A 21,303-nucleotide genomic window follows, 5' to 3' on the forward strand; every position below is an offset into this window, starting at 1 on the left:
AAAGTTGACAGGTATGCTTTTTTAGACGTGCATCATTTCGCGACGCAACGATTCACTTTTACTAGCAAACCAGAGGTTAAACATGCCCCTAGAGACACAGTTGGGAAAGCTCTGGCCTACTGTTTACAAATTCTGCTCCTCCCCAGCCTCTCCCTGCCTCCAACTCCCCCCTTCCCACCACCAAAAATAACCCCAAAGTGGGCCAAATGTGAAGAGCAGCAACTGAAAAACAAGCCTTGTTTTGGGATTCTCCCTGCGCCGTCCAAAACCTGTCTGTCTGGCCGGGGAACCGGTTGCTGTGTTTGGGGTTAAAACAAGGCAGGCCTGTCTTGTGCAGCAGGTCACTTCATCACCAGAGAGAGAGGTCAAGCCAGCATTGCCCACAGCTCCTCCAGGCCCTCCAGGGGACAAAAGAAGCCCCTATCCCCTATGCCCTCATGCAGCCATTTCTAGGAGCAGCAGCCCCTAGTCCGCAGTGAACAGGAGGATGGGCGATGGTGGCCCTCAGACGGCCTCTGAATGAGATGGTTGGCTTGCAGCATTTATTTATTTTTTGTGGAACCTATGCTAGTGAGATGGAAGCTCCATGTTTAGAGGCAGTCTACCTCCAATAACAAGGACACAACAACAACAAAACAGTCCTCTCCCTCCCCCCACCAACCTTGTGCTCTGCTTGGGGGCTTCCACATGGCTGACCACTGTTGGAAGCAGGAGGTTGGGCTGGGGAGGCCTTTGGGGAGGGCCTTCTTGGTAGTGGCGCCCGCCCTGTGGAACGCCCTCCCACCAGATGTCAAAGAGAAAAATAACTACCAAACTTTTAGAAGACGTCTGAAGGCAGCCCTGTTTAGGGAAGCTTTTAATGTTTAATAGGTTATTGTATTTTAGTGTTCTGTTGGAAGCCGCCCAGAGTGGCTGGGGAAATCCAGCCAGATGGGTGGGGTATAAATAATAAATTATTATTTTTACTATCATTATTATTATTACTATTATTATTATTATTATCCATCAGAGACGCCTGGGTTAGCCATGGTGCTTCCAAATGGAGCCTTACTTTATGGAGGCAGTCTACCTCTGAACACCAGCCGCTAAGGGACAGGGAGGGAAAAACAGGGGAGGGCTGTTGCCTTCACACCCACTGGCTGTCCACTCCTGGAAACAGGAGACTGGGGCTAAATGGACCCTCTTTAGCTTGACTGACAATGGCTTGTTCCATGTTCTTAATCGCAATTGCTTGGGGGACCTTTTAGCGTCCAGACCGGCTCATTCCAGCTTTGAAGTCAGTTTCAGGAGCCGAAGTCTGGAGTAGGTCAGTAATAAAAGACCCAGTGTCAGTGAAGTTAACTCTTTATTCAAAGGAAGCAAAACAGTGCAGGCCTAGTGAGCACAGTAGATCTTGAGGAAGTTGCCCACAGCTCTCCAAGACTACTGTTCCCTTGGGCACTTCCCAAGCAATAAATACGATACGATACAATACAATAAAATACAATAATCTTTACTGTCATTGTCCCATACAGAACAACGAAATTGAAAAATCTACATAAAACATTCAAAATCCAACAAGCTCGCTATCCCAGCTATCCCAACCTGGTTAGCCCCCTAAAAACTCTGATACCCCATTTTTAAGGACAATATACTCCCATAGAGACTCCTGACACTGTGTTTAAAACCAAAATTGCATTTGGGTAGAAACTGTTTCTCAGCTGGCTAGTCCTAGTCTTTGTAGCCTAGTCTCAGGCTCCTTCATCTTTTATCTCCTTGCTCTGCCCTCTTCGTTTCTCTATGCGTTCCGGGAGACCAGTGGGAAACGGAACTGGTCGCAGCAGGGGTGGGAGACCCCCTGGCTTCTTCAGCAGCCTGCCTCATGGTCCCCTCCTCTCCAGCCTCTGCTCCTGCCTCTGTCTCCAGACCGCTCTCTGCCACAGCCTCTTCCTGCTCACTAAACCCTGTTACCTCTGCAGTTTCTGTCACTTCCTCCTCCCAGTCTTCTCCCTGTGACCACTCATCATCGCCCCATCACCAATCCCCCAGCTCTGAGCCTTCTTCCCTTGGGGGTTCCTCACCTGATGCATCCAGCCGGCCCATGACAGCCAGCAAATCCAAAAAGGACAAAAAATCAACGATTTGGCAAACGCAGAATAAATTCGATATTTACAAAACCCTTAAGCGCACAAACACAGAGCAAATTAAGTTTCAGGCATGGGTTTCCCCCGCACTTAGAGGAGCCCGGCTTAACGTCACGCAGCTGTCACACAGGCCAGATGAGGTGCAGCTGGCTCCTACATCTTTACTCGAGAGGAAGGTGGCTGCAGCAAAAGGCAAATGTCAGGGAGGGCAATGATGGTCCGTCTCACAGTTTAACCACTTGCTGGTGTTGAAGAAGATGGGGAGAAGGTGGAGAGAGACGGAGGAGGGATGCGGAGAGGAGAGGAAGACACAACCATCAGAGCACGCCAAGGGAGTCTTTGCTGGGAAGCTGCTGAGCTGGGGCTGCTCTGAAGCTGGCTCCCCCCCTCCCCCCCCAGGCTCTCTCCAGCCTGGTGCCTGGCACGTACTGCCCAGCCCCTAATTGAATTATTCCATCTAAACAAACAGCCTCGCAGAGGGAAGGAGGAGCAGCCATGGAAGCCCAGAAGGAGACCAGCTCTCCCCCATACACAGACACTCTCTCTCTCAATGGGATCGTGTCCAACTCTACATTCTGTGACTCTTTGCTTCCCACCTGCTGCAGTTTTAGCGATTAGAGCCGAGTGTGATGTCAGGGTGGCAAGATCACAGAATCATAGAGTTGGAAGAGACCACAAGGGCCATCGAGTCCAACCCCCTGCCAAGCAGGAAACACCATCAGAGCACTCCTGACATATGGTTGTCAAGCCTCTGCTTAAAGACCTCCAAAGAAGGAGACTCCACCACACTCCTTGGCAGCAAATTCCACTGTCAAACAGCTCTTACTGTCAGGAAGTTCTTCCTAATGTTTAGGTGGAATCTTCTTTCTTGTAGTTTGGATCCATTGCTCCGTGTCCGCTTCTCTGGAGCAGCAGAAAACAACCTTTCTCCCTCCTCTATGTGACATCCTTTTATATATTTGAACATGGCTATCATATCACCCCTTAACCTCCTCTTCTCCAGGCTAAACATGCCCAGCTCCCTTAGCCATTCCTCATAAGGCATCGTTTCCAGGCCTTTGACCATTTTGGTTGCCCTCCTCTGGACACGTTCCAGTTTGTCAGTGTCCTTCTTGAACTGTGGTGCCCAGAACTGGACACAGTACTCCAGGTGAGGTCTGACCAGAGCAGAAGATGCCGCCTGGCTTCAGATACCCGACGCAGATTGAGAAAGTCAAGGATTCAGTGGTGATGATGGGAGCACTGATGCATCTCCAAGATGGATCTTCCAGTGCAGCAGCACCCAATCTTGGGAACTCCCTGCCTATTGACCATAGCTGTCAACGTTTCCCTTTTTTTAAGGGAAATTCCCTTATTCCGAATAGGATTCCTCGCAAGAAAAGGAAAAAGTTGACAGCTGTGCTATTGACACCTTTGCTGCACTCTTTCCAGCCCCTGCTTAAAAAACAACAAACCCCTCTTCCCCATGCAATTCTCTGCAAATGAAATCTAAAATGCAGAGCAGACAATGAGAGCCACATGTCATGGGTGTGCAAGCAGGCGGAAGATCCAACTCTGATCTGATGGTGTTGTGGTTAGAGCGTCAGACTAGGACCTGGGAGAGACCAAACTTCAATCCTCACTGGCCCATGAGGCTGCCACTCATCCTGATCTGCCTCACTTTGTAGAATCACAGAACCCTGGAAGGCATCATCCAGCCCCCTGCAATAGAGGAATTTCATTGTTGATGTGGGGTTTAAATGAGGAAGGGGAGAATTGTGCGCACAGAAACTTGACTCCTTGCAGCGGGCGGGGGGGGGGATGTGGGATATAAATGCAACCAAGAAATAAATAAAAATTTGATAGAAGAGGACTTTGGCTGCAGGTCTAAGTTACAGAGAGACAAAGTGAGATTGTGAGACGATGAAAGTGATGATTGAAACATCCATGGGGATAGGTGGGGGGTCTACATGCACGGAGTGCAGAATTAATCCAAGTTGTGCCTGCTTTCTACAAAACAATGCCGATGGTAATTGACGAGATCTCTGGGATCTCCTCTCGCTCTGTACTTCTTGGGAAACCAGGGAATTATTTCCTGGACGGCAGCCGATAAATCACTCTCATTTCATGGTTGCCTTTTGTCTTTGTTGCTGCTGCTGCTTATATATGCGGAATCTGCCTTCCTCCTGTGCTCTTTTGCTACAGCACTACAACTCTACAGAGTTGTAGAGCTGGAAGGGGCCCCAAAGGGACTCCAACCCCCATGATGCAGGGATTTTAGCTGCAGAAGCACCGACACCATCATTAGAAGGTGGCCCCTCCTGGCCCCTTCCCAGGACATGGCTACATCCACAGTTCCCGGGCGGTGGGGGCTTTCCTTCCTAGCTCTGCTGCAGCGGCATGGAGGTCACAACCTCCTCCCACAAGGGAAATACCTAAGCTGGGAGCCTAAAGGCCAGGGGGACAGAAGCAGCCTTGTCCCTGCCCTGGAGGGGCGACTGCGGCCACAGGAGGGAGGCAGTGCCCATGGGCACAGATGAGGAGCTGAGTGTAACCCACACTCAGTGGGCAGAAGGATCAAGGCAGCCGCGGAAACAGGGGAATGTTTCCATGATGTAGTTGAGCCGAGGTGGGAGATTTGTAGGGTGGGCAGATTGGAGAATAATGCAGACTTTCAGCTTGCAAAATGCATCTCTCTCTCTCTCTCTCTCTCTCTCTCTCTCTCTCTGCAATTTTAAAAGGCTTGTGGGAGGGTCGTTTAGAAAGATGTTTAGTCAGGTCGATGTGAGTTTCAATTTGTTTTTAGTCTATTGCTACTTTTTATACGGCTTATTGCTATTTTTTTCTTTGTATTTATTTCATCGCTTTCTCCTTCTTCTTTGGAAACCACTCTGAATTTTCTTTTTGACAATCAAGCAGTTTATAAATTCTATTTTTAAATAAGGGGGGTGTTGCATTCAGATGCTCCTGCTCACCCCAGCAATAACACATACATTCGTAGGATGGCTGACGGTAAAGAATTAATAGCCCCTCTGCCCTAAAAAAGGAGGAAGGGTCTCGGCTTGGCATACAGAACGCTCCAGGTTCAATCCCCAATGGCATCTCTAGGGAGGAACGTTCTCTTCCTGGAATCCTGGAAAGTCCCTACTGTGAGTCAGGGTAGATAGGACTGCACTACATAAACCAAGATGGACTGATTCAGTATAAAGCTGGTTTCTAAGACATGGTCAAGGCTGAAGGCAACAGAACAAAACATAACCACCTCGATGAAGCTGTGAGCTGAGAGTCTGTTTTACTGATGGAGGCAAGAGAGCAGACCTCACTTAAAGCCCCACAAGAAGACCATTGAAGAGGTGGGATTCGAACCCAGGACCCCACCCCAATCCAAGTCCCTGAGCTCTGACTCTCATCAGCAAATCCAAAGCCAACATATTTCATAGAATCGACCCCTCTTGCAGTGTAGGAATCTCTGCCTTCTTTTAATGAAGGGGCGGAGAAAAAGAAACTGTGACTCTCCACAACTGCCGCCATCCCTGACGTCTGGCCGCAGTGGCTGCAGGGAGTTGGAGTTCAACATATTCAATTATTCTGCATTGCTGGGGTCAGACTAGATGACTGCTAGGGACCCCTTACAACTCCACAATTCCATGATCCTAACACCTGGGGTGGGGGGCTACAGGTTCCCTTCCACTAGACCAAAGCAACGGACTCAGTGCAAGGCAGCCTTCATTCGTTCACACGTCCAAGCCTGCATTTCACCCAAAAGAGAGGGCAGTTGGAAAGCGGAACAGGCAGATGGGCACTACTCTGTGGAGGTCATGACTCGCACTCAGTCTCCAGCACAGCCGCACCTGAGCACACACCTGCCCCCGTTCATAGCACCTGCTGCATCCTGCAAAAAAAGTGGTCAGTCTCCACACGGACATGTTGCCCAGTGTTCTTTCTAGTCCAGCAACCTGGAACAATTTTGCACTCCAGGCTGACAAAGGAAGGAGTATGTTTCACAGTGGAACAGAAGAGGGTGGACTCTCCTTCACTGGATTATTTTAAACAGAGGTTAGGGGGCCAACTGTCAGGAATTACTGAGCTGTCATTCCTGCATTGTAGGGGTTGGGCTGGATGACCTTCAAAGTCCCCTCCAACTCTATGATTCTATCACTAGAGACTGAGATAGCAAGGGGGCTGCTGGTGGCAAAGCACAGCCATTGCAAGTAGTGGCCATCAATGGCCTTCTCCCACTCTGCGAATTTGCCCCATACTCTTTGAAAGCCACCCTGGCCTCCTGAGGCAGGGAGTTCCACAGTTTAACTCTGGGCTACATTAATAAGTATATCCTGAACCTCTCACGGTTCAGCTTTGCGGGAGGTTCTGGTATTAAAAGCAAGGGAGAAAGAAACCTTTCCTCTATCCACTGTGCATCATTTTACAAGTTTCCATCACGTCACACTGAGATGCACTTTAAAAAAAATAAATTATGATTTTCAGGTTTATACGTTTCAATAATTTTATCATTTCAAAACTTGACTTCCCCCCCCCCACTCTTTCTGTGGTTCCTTAAATTTATTTTCAATATCTTCTGCATATCCCAATGAACTTAATTTGCTCATTTATTCATCTACTTTAAATACATACTATTAGGAAACTGCAGGTTACACTGAGATGCACTTTTGAACACCGTGTTGCTCCAATCCTCTCCCAGTTACTGCACTGGCCCCCAGCCGCCCCCCAGCTCCCTCCCACTGGCCTTCAGAGCTGCCCCCCCCCCAGCCACTCACTCACCCTCCATAAGCCCCAAAGGTGAAGCTCCGCTTCCTGGAACCCATGGCAGCAACAGAGGGCAGGGGAAGTCAGAGGAGGCACCTGCGGATCAGGCCGGCCATGGAGCAGAAACAGTTGCCCGGCAGTGCCTGGCTGGAGCAAAAGCATGCAGAATCTGGCTGGGAAGAAAGGGAGGGAGGAAAAGAGGGAGGGGCCCTGTGTTTTCCCCGCCTCCTCCCGGCCAAACCTGTCCAACCAGCAGAGGCTGGAGCAAAACTCCTCCAGCAAGGCCCCAGAAGGCACTTGGGTAGCTCCCAGCAACCGAGTGGGTCTTGCAGGATCACAAGCTGGCATGGGCAGCTCAGGAAATTGACTGCCAGGCAGCCTGCCTTATCATCTGCAGCAGGGCAGCACAAGGAGCAGCACTCAGTGCTGGTGCCAGCGCCCGCCCCGGGGACAGGTTAGTTAGTGCCACAGTGCTAGCCTGCAAGTGCGTGCCAACAGGTGCCAGGCAGGTGGGCACAGCGAGTCTCTTTGCTGAGATGTTCCAAAATGTCCCTTTTGCGGACCAGAGGCACGCCTCTTTTCTACGCCCCTGAAAAGCATTCTGTGCTGAGCAAAGGAGGGGTATGGCTCCAACTAAGTTGTAGGTAAAGGTAAAGGGACCCCTGACCATTAGGTCCAGTCGTGGCCGACTCTGGGGTTGCGGCGCTCATCTCGCTTTATTGGCCGAGGGAGCCAGCATACAGCTTCCGGGTCATGTGGCCAGCATGACTAAGCCACTTCTGGCAAACCAGAGCAGCGCACGGAAACGACGATTACCTTCCCGCTGGAGCGGTACCTATTTATCTACTTGCACTTTGACGTGCTTTCGAACTGCTAGGTTGGCAGGAGCTGGGACTGAACAACGGGAGCTCACCCCGTTGCGGGGATTCGAACCGCCGACCTTCTGACCGTCAATTCCTAGGCTCTGTGGTTTAACCCACAGTGCCACCCGCGTCCCAACTAAGTTCTACTCAGAGTATATTCATTGCAATTAGGACAGGCATGTCCAAAGTCCGTTTCAGGGGCCTAATCCGGCCTGCTGGTTGATTTAATCCAGCCCCCGTGGCAGTATATGTCCTTGGGGTAAAACCCTTTTAAAAGTTTGGGCACCCCTGAATTAGGAGGAGCCAGTGGCGGTGTTGTGGGTTAGAGTGCTGGACTCAGAGCTGGGAGAGACCTGGGTTCAAATCTCCCCACTCAGCCTTGGGCCAGTCACTCAGCCTCCCACCCTAATCTGCCTCGCAGGGTTGTTGGGAGGATAAAACAGGGAGGAGGGAAACTATTTTTTTTTAATTTAAGGTAGTTGAGTTTATTATTAACTCCCAGTAGGGGACAGTGTGGCATAGTGGTTAGAGAGTGTGGGGCTAGGACCTGGGAGAGAACAGGGTTCGAATCCCCCACTTGGCCCTGACGCTCACTGGTTGGATGGAGCCAGTCGCTCACTCTTGGCCAAACCTACCTCACAGCATTGTTGTGAGGATTAAATGAGGAGGGAGAAGAAGAAGAAGAAGAAGAAGAAGAAGAAGAAGAAGAAGAAGAAGAAGAAGAGTTTGGATTTGATATCCCGCCTTCCACTCCCCTTCAGGAGTCTCAAAGCGGCTAACATTCTCCTTTCCCTTCCTCCCCCACAACAAACATCTGTGAGGTGAGTGGGGCTGAGAGACTTCAAAGAAGTGTGACTGGCCCAAGGTCACCCAGCAGCTGCATGTGGAGGAGCGGAGACGCGAACCCGGTTCCCCAGATTACGAGACTACAGCTCTTAACCACTACACCACACTGGCTCATCCCATGGATGCCGCCTGGAGCTCCTTTGGGGCAAAAGGTGGGATACAAATGTTAAAGCTTACTGGGAGATGATATATAATGAATTGAAAAGGCAGTCAAACAAGGAGGGGGGAGGTAGTCAAGTTTTTAAATGTTAAAATACTGTAAAATTATTGAAATGCATAAACCTGAAAATTATATTTTAAATTTTTTTTTTAATGGGATACAAATGCAATAAACAAAACAACATTAAAGGTAAAGGGACCCTTGACCATTAGGTCCAGTCGTGGCCGACTCTGGGGTTGCGACGCTCATCTCACTTTATTGGCCGAGGGAGCTGGCGTACAGCTTCAGGGTCATGTGGCCAGCATGACTAAGCCGCTTCTGGCGAACCAGAGCAGGGCATGAAAACGCCGTTTACCTTCCTGCTGGAGCGGTATCTATTTATCTACTTGCACTTTGACGTGCTTTTGAACTGCTAGGTGGGCAGGAGCTGGGACCAAGCAACAGGAGCTCACCCCGTCGCGGGGATTCGAACCACCGACCTTCTGATCGGCAAGTCCTAGGCTCTGTGGTTTAGACCACAGCGCCACCCGCATCCCCAAAACAACATTACACAGGCCTATCTGGAGTCAGAGGAGATCAGGATTTCGCTCAAAGAGCTCATGTTTACTACCAGGATTCAATCGAGGCATATGAAAGATCGTAGAAGTGTTTTCTGAGAATGCACGAAGTGTGTTTCCTCTGTCATTGAACAGCTACCAACAACAACTGTGATTCCTCCAACGCAGCGGGTTGGACTAGATGACCCTCGGGTGTTCCATCTAACTCTACAATTCTATTATTCTATAATTCCCTTCATGCGCTGGCTGAAACAGATGGCAGCTGCAGTCCAAAGTATATATAGAGCGCCTAGTGTTGGCAAAGGTGCATCTAGACCAGGCATAGGCAAACTCGGCCCTCCAGATGTTTTGGGACTACAACTTCCACCATCCCTGACCACTGGTCCTGTTAGCTAGGGATGATGGGAGTTGTAGTCCCAAAACATCTGGAGGGCCGAGTTTGCCTATGCCTGATGTAGACGATGGCAGGTGGCATGTCTTTTAAGCAGCCTATAGCCCCTGTGCCACTTAGTGCAGGAAATCAGGGCCTGCCACCAACTTTGAGCATCACCCAAAAATGAGATAATAACAGGTGTCCTGATTCAAGCCTGCAGCTAAACTGAGCAGCCAAGAATTTCAGCCAAACCTAACAGGTGATGCCACTCTGAACTGCCACCAGCTTCCTTGGGATTGAGCTCGTCGTGGACTGGCAGAGATATCTCCAAGCCTTGAAAACAGCCAAGAACATCTGCCATTACGCACCAATGGTGGTCCAATTCGGCCCCCAAACACACATGAGCACCTGGAGATGCCTGGTTGATTACCAAAGTAGCTTTGCCTATTGGTTGCTCATTTACAGGGAGGGTGAGAGATGTCTGTCAGGAGAGGATGGGTGGTTGAGCCATGGTCAGAAAGCGTCCCCTACGGACAGCATTCAGCAGGAACCTCACCAGGGCAAGAGGCAGTAGGAATCATTCAGCACCCTGGACAGCGATCCTGGGAGTTCCCCTTTTAGGGCTGCAAAACACACACACTACCCTATGCCCACTGTGGCTGGGGCAGGTGTCACAAGAATGACAGAACTGTAAAAAGGTAAAGGTAAACCACAGAGCCTAGGATTGCCGATCAGAAGGTCAGCGGTTCGAATCCCCGCGACGGGGTGAGCTCCTGTTGCTCGGTTCCTGCTCCTGCCAACCTAGCAGTTCGAAAGCACGTCAAAGTAGATAAATAGGTACCGCTCCTGCGGGAAGGTAAACGCCGTTTCCATGCGCTGCTCTGGTTTGCCAGAAGCGGCTTAGTCATGCTGGCCACATGACCTGGAAGCTGTACACCGGCTCCCTCGGCCAGTAAAGCAAGATGAGTGCCACAACTCCAGAGTTGGCCACAACTGGACCTAATGGTCAAGGGTCCCTTTACCTTTATCTTAAAGGACCCTTAGGCAGTTAAGTCCAGTCAAATGCGACTATGGGGTTGTGGCACTCATCTTGCTTTCAGGCCGAGGGAGCCAGCGTTTGTTCACAGACAGCTTTTCCGGGCCATGCGGCCAGCATGACTAAACCGCTTCTGGGGCAACAGGACACTGTGACAGAAACTGGAAATGCTGTTTACCTTCCCTCCACAGTGGTACCGCTTTATCTACTTGTGCTGGTGTGCTTTCGAACTGCTAGGTTGGCAGGAGCTGTGGCAGAGCAACGGGAGCTCGCTCTGTCGCGGGGATTCGAACTGCTGACCTTCCAATCATCAAGCCCAAGAGAGGATCAGTGGTTTAGACTACAGTGCCACCTGTGTCCCAATTTGGGATTGGAAAATACACACACATCCTATGCCCACTGTGGGTGGGGAAGGGGTCACAAGAACATAGCTGTCAACATTTCCCATTTTTAAAGGGAAATTCCCTTATTCCGAATAGGATTCCTCGCAAGAAAATGGAAAAGTTGACAGCTATGCACAAGAATGATAGAACTGTAGAGCTGGAAGGGATCCCAAATGTCTTCTCGTCTAACACTCTGCAATAGATGAGTCAAAGCTTTAAAAAAATCCATGACAGGTGACATCCAACCTTTTTTGGAATAAAAAAAAAAACTCCAACGAAGGAGAGTCCATCACCTTTTGAGGGCATCTGTTCCACTGTCAAATGGCTTTCACACTCAGAAAAGCTATTCCTACCAATAGTTCAAATTCCCAATTATATAATTTAGATAAGGAGGCCCCTATTCTAGCACTTGGGGGGGCACCTTATCTAAATTATATAATTCAGTATGTGAACTATTGGTATTAATAATTGTATAATAAATTGGTATTTTTATAATGAGGCTATTATTGAATTGTAATTGAAAACTAAGGGGAGACACTTCGTCAGGCAAGGCCTCCTTCCACCTGCCTTGCCCCACCCTCTAGTCTCTGCTTCTCAATTTGTATTGTATTATTTTATGTCACTGTTTTATTGATTATAGTTTAGAAATTATTTATTGTAACTGTTGAGTGGATTTCTGTTTAACTTTTATATGTTATTATTATTATTTAATACTATTCTAATGATTGTTGAACGTTACTTTTTTGACGTAGGTTGCCTATTTTAAAGTTATGTTTTATTGTCACATTTTTGTATTGCATTAGATTGTTCTAAGATGTACATTTTTTGTTTCTTCAGCTTGTAAACCGCCTTGAGTACTGTAAGATAGAAAGATGGTATACAGTGGTACTTAATTCGTTCCGGAGGTCTGTTCTTAACCTGAAACTGTTCTTAACCTGAAGTACCACTTTAGCTAGTGGGGCCTCCTGCTGCCGCCGCACGATTTCTGTTCTCATACTGAAGCAAAGTTCTTAACCTGAAGTACTATTTCTGGGTTAGCAGAGTCTGTAACCTGAAGCGTATGTAATCCGAGGTACCACTGTACAAATTAAAAATGATGATGATGATGATAATAAAAATTATTATCAGAAAAGCTATTCCTAATGTTTCACTGGAATCTCCTTCCTTGCCACTTGAATCCTTCAGGGGAGAGTATTGTGGTTGCACCCATGTCCTGCTTGGGGGTCTTTCCAATGGGGCATCTGGGGGCCACTGAGAAAAAGTGATCGGGATGGGGCAACCCAGTCAGATGGCTGGGGTACATCATACATACACACAGCCTGCTCCTCCTAGAATAAATCACAAGACAATGACACACACAACCCTGATTACTTTGCAGCCAACAGAACCCCACCCCAACGCCCCCAACACACAGCCAGCCTCTCAGATTCTGTGGGCTCCATGAGTGATGCCACAACTCTGGGCATTTCTCAGAGATTGGAGTGGGGAGGGAGAGAGAGACGAAAAAAGAACAGGCAAGCAAAACGCAACCATCTGCTCAACTGCCAATATTGGAAGGTCAAGTTGCATCCGCGTTGACTAGGAAACCAAGCAAGCCGCTTTTTTTAATGGGGAGGGGGCTGCATGGGTCCCATTCTCAGCACTTCCAGATAAAAAGGATTTCAGGGAGAAGGGCTCTCTCTGCTGGGCAGCTGCTGCCACTCAAAGCAGGCAGTGCCAGGCTAGATGGGCAAATGCTATGCGCCACAGGGAGGTGAATTCTCAGTAAGGGAGGGTCGAGTGCTGGAGCATCTGTTTTTGCAGGCAGAAGGTCTCAGGTTCAACCCTGGCTTCAACTCCAGGTAGGGCTGGCAACACCTGAAACCCTGAAGTTCCACTGCTGCCAGTCAGTGTAGACCATATTGGGCTAGATGGACAAGACATCTGGCTCGGAATCTTCAAGAGAAGGATCCTGCTTGTATTGCAGGAAGTCCCGGGATCAATCCCCAATGCAGTTTCTCCAGGGAGGGCTGGGAAGAGAGGCCCTGCCTGAGACAATGGGAAGTGGCAGCTGCTGCCAGTCAGTGAAGACAACACAGAGCCAAATGGATTAATGCAGCAGAGCGTACAAGTCTTCTTAGCAGAAGCACAGATGCTTTGCATGCTGGAGGTCCAAGCATCTACATCTCTGGGAAAAAGACAAGGAAAGAGGATTGCCTAAACAGTTGTACAGCCACTGATAGATGCCTCCAAGTGTTATGGACCGCCGTTCCCACAATTCCCAGTCCCACAGGCTGGGGCTGATGGGAGGTGTAGTCCAAAATATCTGGAGAGCACCAGCAAGCAGCTGTGATGGAGGACCTTGCATAGAAAGATGGGTAGTATTTCATGGAAGGCTAATTAGTCAAAATGCATCTAAAGCTGGGCTGGAGGCAGTGTTAGAAACTCAGATATATAATCTAGGCGCCAAATGGCTCCTTAAGCCAAGGTTAAAGGTAAAGGTAAAGGTACCCCTGCCCGTACGGGCCAGTCGTGTCCGACTCTAGGGTTGTGCGCTCATCTCACTCTATAGGCCGGGAGCCAGCACTGTCTGCAGACATTTCCGGGTCACGTGGCCAGCGTGACAAGCTGCATCTGGCGAGCCAGCGCAGCACACGGAACACCGTTTACCTTCCCGCTAGTAAGCGGTCCCTATTTATCTACTTGCACCTGGAGGTGCTTTCGAACTGCTAGGTTGGCAGGCACTGGGACCGAACGACGGGAGCTCAACCCGCCGCGGGGATTCGAACCGCCGACCATGCGATCGGCAAGTCCTAGGCGCTGAGGTTTTATCCACAGTGCCACCTGCGTCCCACCTGCCAAGGTTACAGTTGCCAAAACAGAATTAGTTGCTATTTTGGGGCAAGATAGCTCTAAAGTCTTATTTTCAAATGATGGACTGGCTGTGATTGATCTGTTAAACTTCTGGCTAGTTCTGATGACTGCCTTGACTGCCTAGGATAAGAGTTTTGAGAACTTAAAGAAGAAAAGTCACTTGATCCAGAGACAGTCCACATATCTATTGGCCTATTCCAACATCTTTTTCCTAATGGTGATCGCTCCTACTCAGGTTGCACAGAAAAAAGCATTTTGGTTCCAGAAATTCATTCCGATAAAATATAACTGATAGGATTCTACAGGATGGGATATTAGCATGTGAAAACGGTCCAGATCCAATGATCCCCAGATGGTGGAGACATCAGGCGCCATCCTGGCACCCAGGCATCTTCACACGGTCGAATGCCAGGTGCAAAATGCGCCTAGCACCTGGCTAATTTCGAACCACTGGCTGTAGGAAACCACATTGTGAAAAACAAGGCGGCATCCTATGCATATTGTGCAAATTAAGAGAGCGTGTGCATTGTATGGGAAACATCAAGAGACAAATCAGCTCTCTTGAAAGAGGGTCTGATCCAAAACCACAGGCCAAGGCATCATAGTCTTTATTTTTTTTAAAAAAAATAATATTTATTAAACGTTTAAAGATTACAGAAAAAAGTAAGAAAAAGAGAAAAAATAAACAATACAAATCAATACATTACAATACATAAAAAAAGAAAAAAGGGAAAAAAAGAAAAAAACATCAAAACAAAAACAAAAGCAAAAACCATTAAAAACACATCCAATATTTCCATATCTTTATCTTTCATTAACTTATTTCATCGACCTCCTCACACCTCCCTTTTTTGTATTCTAGTTATTAATTATTTCAGCAAATCCTTTCCATCTTTCACTGTTTTCTGTCATTTAATTGTCTTAATTTACTTTAACCTTATCTTGCCATTAAAACCCTAAAAACTTATTTATACTTAACTCCTTATAATGTTTCTACTAAAGCCGTATAATTTCATTCCAACATTTTTCTAACACTCATTAATTTTACAATATAAAGGCATCATACCCTTTAAATCCATTGCCAGATGGCAAAGAAGGACCAGGGCAGAGGCTGGCATACTAAGGGCATTGCTGTCAACCCAACCCTTCCTGGCTATTGGTGGCATTGCTCATTGCTGCCTGCTGCTCGGTCCCCCTACTTTTTATATATATTTGTGCTTGCACAGCCTATCTGGGACTGATAGCAAGCTGTTTCTCCGGTCAGACGGTATTTATTTATTTATTTATTTATTTATTTATTTATTTCTCGTCCTCCCCAGCCAAAGCCGGGCTCAGAGCGGCTAACAACAATAAAAGTAACACAGCATTCTAAATCAATTCAGTCTAAAATCAATTCATAATCAAATTAATGACAACCGCTGGGCTAGAGTTCTTATAAGGATTACAGAAGGAGGGGGTCAGACTGTGCCTTGGCCAAAGGCTTGGTGGAACAGCTCTGTCTTGCAGGCCCTGCGGAAAGATGTCAAGTCCCGCAGGGCCCTGGTCTCTTGTGACAGAGCGTTCCACCGGATCGGGGCCACAGCCGAAAAAGCCCTGGCTCTGGTTGAGGCCAGCCGAACCTCTCTATGGCCCGGGACCTCCAAGATGTTTTTGTTTGAAGACCGTAAGGTCCCAGTGGGACATACCAGGAGAGGCGGTCCCGTAGGTACGAGGGTCCTAGGCCATACAGGACTTTACAGGTTAAAACCAGCACCTTAAACCTGAGACCAGTTTCAACCTACTTCCCTTGCTAACCTCCTCAACCATCTCCCCTGGTCCGCATGGAACCCCAAGCAAACGCCAAAGCGATACAAGACCAGCATCGCCGCTCTCTCCAGCTACTCCGGCATGACCCTTCCACAAGGAGGCTAGCATCGCCACTCCCATATCACAGATGAGAATAACCGAGGTGCAGAGAGAGATGCCACTCATTCTCTGTTCGCGCAGAGCAGAGCAACTGTGCCGCATCAATTCCTTTTGCACAGATATTTCAGCTTCTCCAAAAAAGAAAAGCTGCCAACGAGATCTTGCCATGCTCAGGATGGTGGGTGGGAGGTGCAAAGGCACTAAGGCGGATGCCAGATTCTGGAATCTGGCAGAGTTGGGAGCTAGAGAAAGATCCAGCCATTAATTACAGCATCGGCTGTTGCAACGTGCAGTTCAGAGGGGGAGAAAAACCTAACTCCCGAGCGCTGAAATAAACAAACAGACAGCGGAGAGGCAGGGGAGATGGAATGCCAGGATGAAGTCATGCTGTAGGGTGGCCAACCCTCTAGCAGAAGCCATTTGCAATGAACGAGCCAGCCAGCCACACGAGGGACAAAGCAGCCACCACATCTGAGCCACTTGCCTTGTGACACCAGTCATTTCCAAGAGCCAGGGACAACGCAGGTAGACGTGCTACACACTTACAAATGGCAACAATGCCAAAACGTTTTAGGAAAGTGCCACTGTGACTTGGTGGCAGGACACCTGCTTTGCATGCAGAAGGCTGTAGGCTCAATCCCTGGGAGCACCTCCACCGGCTGGGCTGGAAATGGCCCCTGCGCCTGAAACTTACTGCCAATCACAGTAGACAACCCTGTGTTAGGTGGGCCAGACGTGTGACCCCAATTTAACACACCTTCCCTGTTCCTCTTTAAATCAGCTCTTTGTTCAGAAACATGTGGACTAGAATCTTGGTTTATTTTTTAAAAGGAAAGAGCATTACTCATCTTTAGTATTCAAAAAGCCCTTCCAGCCCTGGCATTTCCAGGTACGTCTGGGAAAGCCTCCCTTGCCTGGAACTGTGAAAAAGGAGCAACACTGAGATGGCAAGACCAGGGCTCAGAATTGATCCAAAGCAGCTTGGTATATTCTTATGAGGCTGCAACACTGCTCTCACCGAGAGCAACTTCTTGACTTCTTCACGCAGCACGTAGTTAAACTATGGAACTCCTTCCCACCAGATCCAGTGATGGCCACCAACTTGTCCAGCTTTAAAAGAGCGTTAGACAAAATTGAATGGAGCAAATGCTTGTTTTCTTCTGCTCTGGAGGGTAGGACTCGAACCCATGGCTTCAAGTTACAAGAAAGGAGATTCCGGATAAACATCAGGAAGAACTTTCTGTCAGTCAGAGCTGCTCAACTGCAGAATAGCCTCCCTTGGGAGGTTGTGGACTCTCCTTTATTGGAAGTTTTTAAGCAGAGGTTGGATGGCCATCTGTCGTGGATGCTTCAGTTGAGATTCCTGCATTGCAGGGGGTTGGACTAGATGACCGCTGGGGGTCTGTTCCAGCTCTAGAATCCTATGACTCTTATGACCAAGCACTGCCTCCTGTTTGACTGCCAACGGGCCTCAGGCACACACACACACAGATGTAGCCAACCCCTGTGCGTGAACCTTATTCCGGCACCGAGATCAGTCCCTACAACATGTCCTAGTAAAGAACGGCAGGGCTTCCGTGCATGTGCAGAATGCATTTCCCCTTGCTGCTGTAAAATTCCTCCTCCCAAGGTGTTGCAAACTAAAGAATCAGGCCCTGGCTCAGATTGCCTGGATTTGACGCAGGTCTGAACCCCATTTAGAAATGGAGCACTGTGCCTCTGCCCAGACCTTTGTCTGAGCTCTTGGGCCCCCAAACCTATTGAGCCTCCCCTCTGTGCCTTCCAACCAGTGGCCTGAAAGCGAGCTGAGCCCTTGGAGAGGCATATGATGGGATGTTGGAGACAGGGGATTTGAAAATCACGGCACAAGGCAGAGCAAACCCAGACATGGAGGGACACACAGGCACACAGAGGAAGACACAGTTCTCTTTCACATGAGCCATCTCTCCTACATCCACAGCCATCGGCTCGAACAAACGCCACACCGCCCCCTCCCTGAGTCTCCCACTCCTGCCCACGTCGTAGACATGAGTCACTGGGGACTCTTGCCATTCCCAGGCCAAACAATGCAGCCAAATATAGGCTGTACGTGCTTTGATGCCCGTGGTGTGTGCTTGCCCGCATGCAATGGACACACACACACACACGTGTAGCAAAGCCCTTTACCTGCCTGATACGAGAGGCATATACTGCTCCCAGCCTAACCTGTATGGAAACGGCTCTCTTTGGGGAACCGTGGCAGCAGAAAGCATACAGACCTTGGCCGAAGGTGTGGGATGAACAGGGCCAGCAGCATCTCCCCCAGGTAGGGCTGGGGTAAAAACCCCTCCCCAAACCCAGAAAGACATTGCAGATTGTTGCTGACGATGCTAAGCTATCGGTACAACTTCCAGCTTTCTAATAAAATCAGCCCTTTGTGCAGAAGCTTGAGGACTAGATCCTTGTTTTAACTTTAATGGGCTGCTTGGAATGGGAGGAAAGGAAGCTGCCTCCTATTGGTCCTCCAAGCTCAATATTGTCGGCACTGACTGGCAGCGATGACTCGCCAGGGCTTCAGGCACAGGAGCCCTGCATGGAGATGCTGTCATTGGGGATAACCTGGGTCATTCTGCACGCACCTCAAAATGCACAGCACCACAGGTTGCCTTGGCGCCCTAGGGAGTCTCACCCATGCAGCCAATGCAACGAAGGATGATGAGAATGAATTGATTGTGCTGCCCAGTCACGACACTAAGAATCAGCTGCGAGAGACCTACTGGTACAATTGGCTCTGCTTGTCCTCTCTGCCACCTCGGACTGCACAGGCTCACGAGACCCGGGGCGCCAGCAGCTACCACCAGAAACCACACGTGGCTTCGATGAGCCAGCAAGAATCCCGCATGCCACTCCTGCCACTTCCGCAACCCAACAGCCTCCTTCCAGAGCCACCAGAAGCTGGAAGAGCAAAAGGGAAGGATGGGATAGCGGTTAGAGTGCCAGGCAAAGACCTGGGAGAGAGCAGGATTCAAGTCCCCCACTATCACAAAGCTCACTGGGTGTGTGACCTTGGGCCAGACGCTGCCCCTCTTGGCCTAACCTCCCTCACAGGGTTGTTGTGTAGATCTGAACAAGCAGGGAGAGAACAGCGTATGCTGCCTTAGAGAAAAGGATGGAGTAGAAATGTGATACATTTTTTAAAAAACTAGCAAGAGGGTCCTTTGCAGAACGAGCAGAATAGAGAAGTTGTCCCTAGCCATGTAAGATTGTCACCTAGAGACCACTGAAGACCACTGAACTAAAGTCCTCCCACTCTTCTGTTGACATTTGCCCCATCATCACCACAACACAGGAAGCTACCGTATACAGAGTCAGGCTACTGGGTCCTTCTAATGCTGCTTACACTGACTGGCAGCAACTCTCTGAGTTTCCAGGAGGGAGTCTTTCCCCTACCTGGGATTGAAACTGTATGAAAGACAGGTGCGTCCACCCCAAAACAAATATTCTTCTCTGGTCACAGACCCCATTTGGTCCACCAGCTGCCCGCCCCCCACAAAGGGTGGACACGCTGGAGGGGCTTTCCTGTCCAAGAAGGAGACGTCTCCCCCTGAGCATCGACCCCCCACTGCAAGCAAAAGACGTCTGGAAAAGCACGGCAGGTCGGCCCGCAAATCAAGGTCAGGCGCAGTCGGACCCCCCACCAAGGACCCCCCCATAGGGGATGGAGAAGTGCTTGCCATCCTGCCAGCTTCTCACTACCCCCCCCCCAACGCATCCCTCCCAGCTCTCTCCATCCTTCCCTGCAGCAAGGAGACTGCAGCTTACAAGGAGCTGGGCTGGGGGGGGGAGCGTTCGTTCTTAAGGCCTCCCCTCAGCCTTAACGAGATTTGACAGACTTTGAGGACCACTTGAAGGTGGGGGGGGGGGGGAGAGGGGGGAAACGAGGAAGGATGGGGCGGGGGGGGGCATAGAATAGAAACATTCTCTCCAAGCAACCCCTCCATTGTCACAGCCAGCCATTTGATTCATTTGGCGCATTTCCAGCTTCGGAAAGACCTTTCTGCGCGCAAGACATTGTCTTAAGCTGGTTTTCGGCAATTTTGTAAATGGGAAAACAGCCAAGCGCTCATCGCTAGCAGGGGCCCGGGGTGGCACCCGGCGCCTGTCCTACTCAGAGTAGACCTATTGGAGTGAATGAGCCACGACTCGCTCAGGTCCACTCGGAGGAGGATGCAACCCCTTGCCAGCCCTGACCTCGAGGACAGAGACAACCCCGTCCTCTCTCTTCCCAACCGCGGCGCTTGGCACAAGCTCAGGAACCCTCTCGCTCAACTCCTCCCCCCCGACCCCATCCTGGAACCATGAGCCCCGTTATGCAGAGTGGATCCCTCCCCTGCTCAAAGGCAGCGGGGAAGTGGGGGGAGGCCGGCGGGCCTGTCTCCTTGACCGGACCCGCTCAGCGCGCGTTCCGACGTGACGCTGGCAAAGGCCAGGAGAGGCGTGTAGGGAAACATCCCATATGAGAGAGGGAGGGGCGCCCCTTGCAAGTCCCCGCTCGCCCTAGAAAACACGAGACTGCGGGACGCGCTCGCGACTGCACGTGTGAACGCTGACAGCCACGGAGCTAGCTAGACATGGGTAAGGGGTGTCTCCCGCCCGCCCGCAAGGTCGCCCCTCAGCCCACCTGTGCGCAGCGAGCCAGGCGCCCAAGCCGCCGCCTCGACCGCAGGACCCAGGCGTCCGAGCCTCCCCCGCGCTCCGAGATGCGCTTACCGGAGCGGCGCCTCTCCGCCTCCCTGCTGCTCGCCTCCGCCGCACTGGCGAGCCGAGTGAGCGCCGGGCGAGGCGAGGCGAGGCGTCACGTGGCCCACCAGCCCGTGCGCCGCTCCCATTGGCCGCCCGCAGAAGGAAGGCGGCGCGGCAAGGCGGGGAGGCAAATCCCGAGATCGCGGGCGGCAATCAGGAGATGCGCGCACTTTCGAGCAACAGCAGCCGCGCACGTTTGTTGCATTGGATTGCACTGATTTTTTGTTGCTGTTGTTTAGTCGTGTCCTACTCTTCGTGACCCCCTGGACCAGAGCACGCCAGGCACTCCTGTCTTCCACTGCCTCCCGCAGTTTGGTCCAACTCATGCTGGTAGCTTCAAGAACACCATCCAACCATCTCATCCTCTGTCTTCCCCTTCTCCTTGTGCCCTCCATCTTTCCCAACATCAGGGTCTTTTCCAGGGAGTCTTCTCTTCTCATGAGGTGGCCAAGTATTGGAGCCTCAGCTTCAGGATCTGTCCTTCCAGTGAGCACTCAGGGCTGATTTCCTTCATAATGGAGAGGTTTGATCTTCTTGCAGTCCATGGGACTCTCAAGAGTCTCCTCCAGCACCATAATTCAAAAGCATCAATTCTTCCGCGATCAGCCTTCTTTATGGTCCTACTCTCACTTCCATACATCACTACCGGGAAAACCATAGCTTTAACTATACGGACCTT

General features: G+C 50.1%; 1 protein-coding gene across 6 annotated transcripts in view; it reads right to left on the reverse strand.

The window, feature by feature from the left end:
• The window catches only part of RAP1GAP (RAP1 GTPase activating protein), a 108,994-nt gene extending 88,329 nt beyond the window's left edge, over window positions 1–20,665 (reverse strand). For 2 of the 6 annotated variants that reach the window (XM_083453903.1, XM_083453902.1), the window contains exon 1: window positions 6,882–7,026. In XM_083453903.1, the coding sequence (XP_083310029.1) occupies window positions 6,882–6,925 (44 nt within the window). In that variant the 5' untranslated portion in view covers window positions 6,926–7,026. The other 4 variants (XM_083453908.1, XM_083453906.1, XM_083453907.1 and 1 more) reach the window with 4 other exon arrangements.
• Between the last annotated feature and the right edge of the window lie 638 nt (window positions 20,666–21,303).

Source organism: Podarcis tiliguerta, assembly GCF_965153285.1.
Source record: "Podarcis tiliguerta genome assembly, chromosome: 8".
In the NCBI taxonomy this organism is placed as follows: Eukaryota; Metazoa; Chordata; class Lepidosauria; order Squamata; family Lacertidae; genus Podarcis; species Podarcis tiliguerta.